Source organism: Chiloscyllium plagiosum, unplaced genomic scaffold, assembly GCF_037043375.1.
Source record: "Chiloscyllium plagiosum isolate Xiang-an unplaced genomic scaffold, Cpla_swu_hap1 HiC_scaffold_27, whole genome shotgun sequence".
NCBI classification, from domain to species: domain Eukaryota; kingdom Metazoa; phylum Chordata; class Chondrichthyes; order Orectolobiformes; family Hemiscylliidae; genus Chiloscyllium; species Chiloscyllium plagiosum.
In genome coordinates, this window is record NW_028270165.1 from 24923469 (window position 1) to 24929226 (window position 5758).

At 35.9% G+C, this 5758-nt stretch overlaps 1 protein-coding gene across 1 annotated transcript; it reads left to right on the forward strand.

Moving 5' to 3' along the window:
- The first annotated feature begins 301 nt into the window (after nucleotides 1-301).
- LOC148143459 (putative G protein-coupled receptor 139) lies at nucleotides 302-4779 on the forward strand. Its single transcript, XM_087975197.1, has 2 exons — nucleotides 302-371; nucleotides 3869-4779. Exons 1-2 carry the CDS (start codon nucleotides 302-304, stop codon nucleotides 4777-4779), a joined length of 981 nt encoding a protein of 326 aa, XP_087831323.1.
- The last annotated feature ends 979 nt before the right edge of the window (nucleotides 4780-5758 follow it).

Genomic DNA, 5758 nt, shown 5'->3' on the forward strand with positions numbered 1-5758 from the left:
AACGAGTTTAAGCAAAACTATACATTCAAATTCAATTGCAATCTTGGCCAATCACTCGAATTCTCATCAGAAATTTACAATTAGAACTCATTTAACGTGTTGTTCATTAACTGCAAATGATACTCATGGTGATGCAATCTAATTAATTTGTTCAATGACTGTAAGTAACTGTAATGATGATACCATCTAATTGTGAGCTTGTTCGGTTAACATTAGATATAAAAAGGGATGCACTTTAAATCTGAATAGAGAGCGTGCCAGGTTTTGAACAGGCGTCGCTGTCTCTGACTCTGACAGCAGAATGCACGCACCGCCAAAAGGCTTGGTATATGCTACATATTACACTGCACTTGCAGTTATTGCTGTCCCAGGTGAAGCATTGCAATAAGTTATATGATAAATTCTTTAGTTCGTAACTTTTGTCTCAATGTGGATTCTAATGCAGATACATAGAATCTATGCAATGCGTCTGCAACATGTTATTTAAATCAGATACGTGGTTTTCCGGCCCCACACCTCCGATAGTTGTATTTGTGTGTGTGTGTGTGTGTGTGTGTGTGTGTGTGTGTGTGTGTGTGTGTGTGTGTGTGTGTGTGTGTGTGTGTGTGTGTGTGTGTGTGTGTGTGTGTGTGTGTGTGTGTGTGTGTGTGTGTGTATATATATATATATATATATATATATACGTGTGTGTGTGTGTGTTTGCGCGCATCTGTGAAGGCAGCGTTGATTCATCAGAACTGATGTCATATTTTCATTGTTTAGATTTTGATGATGTGCTGCATAGATTTGACTTCAATAATAACAAATCAAGCTGTTATCAAATGCAGGTGTCTATGACTTTTTAAAAAGTTGCTTTGTGTCTAAAGTTTTTAAAAGCTGATAAAAGTGAAGGCATGAACTTAGATTTCGATTTTAACTTTCGATGATGCCTGAGATGTGGGTGTAGCTCGATACATCAGATTTTAAATCCAAGCGCAATCGCTCTGCGAAGGCTATGATAAGATTGATGCTTGAAACTATGCATGTTCTCTGTGTACTCTGAAAATGACCTTTGACAGGGAGGTATAGTATTTTGGCGCAGTATCAATGAAAGAATATCGGTAGAGTTCAAATGTTTTAATGTTTGGAAAGAAGGTTGAACCTGGCGGTGTCCCATAGGGTATGCTGCTAATGGCCTTCGATTTCTTCAAAGTCGGATCTTCCTCAGGTGTTCTACATTGAACCTAAATAAGATCACAGTGCATGTTGTAGATGCCACTGTGTCTCAGTGATGGAAAGATGTCAGATTCTACCGATGTTAGGTGAGGATGTCAAACAATTAATTCGTTTTCAGTTGATGCTTTCATAGTTCTGGAATGGTTTTGATGTCGTCAGAATCAAAAAAGTGGAATTGTTCCCTCATGCTCCTGCATCCCTCTTTGGAGATTGTGACTCGGGTTTGTGGAGTAAGGAAGTGCATTGTTCTTCTGCTTTTCTCCCCCAGCATTTGAACTGACCTTGAAGGGACAGCACGTAAATGACCAGCCCAGTTCTGTATCTGGAAGATCATGAAATCCCAGTGTGTTAATGGTATGAGGTGGTATAACTAAATCATTGAATTTTCTGCTGTGTGCAAAAAGTATCTCAACGTGCACGTGAAATGACCGAACACTTCTTCTTGTAAAATTCAATTAATAATTCTTTCTCAAAAATACTTCGAGAATGGAAATTGATTGCATATAAATTGATTGGTGTATACTAAGTTTAAAAAAAGGGTATATAAAAGAGCACTGCATAAAATGAAGAGGCGGATGGCATGGACTCAAGCAGTTCGAACAAATGTTCATGTAGTTGCTGAAATAGACGCAGCTTTCTTCACAGTGGAATTTACTGCCTAAATAATGCTGCTAACATATTTTACGTATAGGTCTATATGCTATTAAAGTGTCAGAAAGTGAAGGTCTCTGGACGTAATTCTCAAGTTGATGATTCAAAAAATAACTATATATCGACAGCTACTTATACAACGAGCTGATTGCCTCTCTTATCCGACTTAACTTTTGTTTTTCTTTTACTGACGTTATCTAAGTTTGAATAATAGAAAGTTTTATTTATTAAGTTGCACTTTTTGGTAGAAGACATATTATTGAGAGTATACTGACGGATACGTTTAAAAGAGAAATCATCCATGTTCTGACTGAAAAACGAAGCAAGCAAATAAAGTCTTCCTGTTCCATGTTTCAGATTGTATGAATTGCGTTTTGAACACGAACAGAACTCGAAGGATTATAATAAGTGCTATAATATAATACAATGATAAGACTCAGAGATTCTGTGCATCTTCTTTTTAAAACCAAATTGATCATCAAAGTGATGAGCATGAAAACGAGTTGATTGATTTCGAAACATTTCCAGCATTGAACATCTGTTGAGAAAATGAAGAAGAATCGATTAATCAACAGACTACAAGAATGATATTCATATCAAAAGGCACCAATTAGTAGGCATCGTTATGGCAAATCGACATAAGTATTCCTTCCCTTGTATTAGCTTTACTATGCAACTGATAAAATGGGAAATTCACTTTTTAATTCCTTTTTTTCAATCATTCAGTAAATTGACGCTAACATATATATGTAGTGATTTACGTTGCAAGCATAAATGCAATACCGGTAACTTATAGCTCAAGGTGCTTACAACAAGCGTGAAGCACGAAGTGAATAACAAAATTTATTCAGAATGCATTTCACAGTATGGTTTCTCTAGCATCAGCTAGTTTATCTGTCGCATTTATTCCTAAATTTGTTGATCCTCGATTCCTTGCTGAAAGAAGTAACAATGCATGTTGTATGGTCCTAATTATTCCCTTTAAACATTACTTGTGGAGTAACCTTTGAATGATGCTTCAATCTGACTATTATGGTCAGGATACATCTCTATTTTTCACCTCACCTGGCACAACGTTTCGGTCATGCAACTCAAAATCTATTTTACATTCCATTTTTATGTTTAGCTTCCACTGAATTTATCATGGTTCACCATAGCTTCTATTCAGAGACATGAGTGTCTGCCTCTATACTCTATTTTATGTAAATATCTGTATCTATTTTATATTGTTATTCTTCAATAAGAGATAGTAGTGCACCAGTCACCGACAGCAAATGATTTCATACGTATCTTCAAAATTTGGGCTGCATTTTCAGATTATCTATAGTATTAAGGAAATGTTGCATCGCATATCTTTGATTTTCCGTTGTGCATCACAATTGTTAGGTAATTGCGGATTGCTTTAAATATTGAGTGACAATTTGAATAATTTAACATTCACTGGGACTAAAGGTACTGCTACTATTTGAATCAATATGGCGATTCTTACGTGAACTTTGTAAATACGTTTCATTTGTGCTGAGTCATGCTGAGTGACTGCTGGATCTGTCAATAGGAAATGGTTCTAACATATTGAAATAGGTTTTATGTAAACGTTTCAATGTATACAATTTCAATTTCCTGAAGTTATCTTTTCTTCCTTAATATGTGCATTTCACTCACTTTCACTCACTTATTTCATTGATCTAGATAATTAAATGTTTGATACCTTTTGAACTTCTAATTTATATTCATGGATTTTCTTTCTATATCTGTTCTTCTTTTTATTTATCTCGGATGTGTCCTGTTAACCTCCTTCTCTTCGATATTTATATTTATTTCAATCACTACAACTATCAAAGCTGATCTCAGAGCACAGAAACTATTATAAATCAAACTATGCATTTCTGTAATCTGGAAATGCAGCCATGCATAATCATTAAAGCTTGTAGAAATTAAATCAACATGTTACTTCCTCTGTGGTTCTATCCTTGATATCTCTTTTCTTCCTTCCACCTTACAGTAAATCTGGTGGCTATTGTTATCCTGTCGCAAGGAAGGTGTGGTCTTTCAAAATGCATAACTCGATACCTTGTATCAATGGCGGTAACAGATCTCTTGGTTATTATCACAGCTGTGATGTTAAATCGGATTCCTGCTACTTTTATTCCGGGTAGTTTCCTGTTCATTACTCCAGTGTGCAGTATTAGCACTGCATCAATTTATGCATCAAGAGACTGCTCTGTTTGGTTAACAGTTGCTTTCACCTTTGACCGTTTCATAGCTATTTGTTACCAGAAACTGAAAACAACATACTGCACTGAGAAATCGGCAACATTGGTCATAGGATTGGTTTGCACTCTGGGCTGTTTAATCAATATTCCTTGGTATTTTATACATGAACCTATTTACAAAGTTAAAAATATCCCGTGGTACTGCAGGATAAAAGATATCCGTTATACTTCAGTCACGTGGCGAGTCTTCGACTGGATAGATCGTATTTTAACCCCATGTCTTCCATTCTTTCTTATTATTCTATTCAATGCTTTGACCGTCCATCATATTTTGGTGGCCAATAGAGCCCGAAGGAGAGTTGTGGGTCGGAAATCAGAATATAATCGGGATGACCCAGAGTTGGAGAGCCGGAAGAAGTCCATAATTTTAATATTTTCTATATCAGGCAGTTTTATCCTGTTATGGATGGCATACTTTATACAGTTCCTCTTAGAACAAATAACAAATGACTATGACTTGAATGGTGCCAGTGATCCCAAATTTATTTTCCGAGAAAGTGCAAATATGCTTCAGCTTTTGAGCTGTTGCACCAACACTTTTATTTATGCCATTACTCAAAAAAAATTCAGAATGCAATTAATTAATATGGTGCAAAAGCCATTCATTTCACTCACAACTGTATTCAAATCAAAAACATAAGTCTAAATAAATAAACAATATTGAAATCTGTCATAATCGCTTCTTATATATTTCATAAATAAATTCTATGGTCTGTAGCCATGTAACAATGTGAATCTAATGTCCATAAAGAAATAGTCCAAGTTCTGATAATTTCTCACCAGTGCCGAAAGCATTATTGTTTAGTGTCTGGTCTCTTTCCGAAACAAGAGCTAAAGAATTCAATCGAAACGAAAAGAAACTGTCCTACGTTTGATATATAACGATCAGAATTTTTATTCCTTTATCTAGAAAAGAGAACCAGCGAGAGATACATTAACATAAATTGAAAGTTCAGTGTGTGTTTCCTCTGGGATTCGAGCTGAACTTGGCGCTCAGCACTTGGTGGAAGTGAATAGAGTTTCAAAGTCAATTAACAGAAAAAAGAGCAAAGAAACAGTCAGACATCCTTCCCAAGGTACGCCAAATAACGGAGACAAATAAGAAAAAAACAACTTTATGAAGGACAATGCCTAACCAGAAGGGATAAATAATAGATAGCTGCACAAACCTTCAATAATTTTGGTTGGGTAGAGTGCCTGACCCGAATAATAGTCCTCTATCACAATGCACAAAACATAATGAATTAATGAGATGAAATGAATGGACAAAGAGTAGATGATAATACATTTACCATTACTGAGAGATGGCTGCAAAAAGGTGATGACTATCAAATAAATATATCACGTTTTAAGCTTCACAGAACAGACAGTAGAACTGGCAGAGGAGGTTGAGCAGCCTTCCTGAGCTGACAAAAAGTATTTCAGTGGTGAGCGAGAGCATATGGAGGGAAAAGCAATTAATGGGAAGCATATGGATAATGCCTATGAAATGTGAAAAGTCTCAAACTGTAGTTGCTATTGTGTACAGACGCTTTGAGTTGCTACATTATGTCAATGACGAAATTGGGCACTTGCGTACCAAAGCTAGAATGGAGGTACTGAACCATTTTCATTTCAAT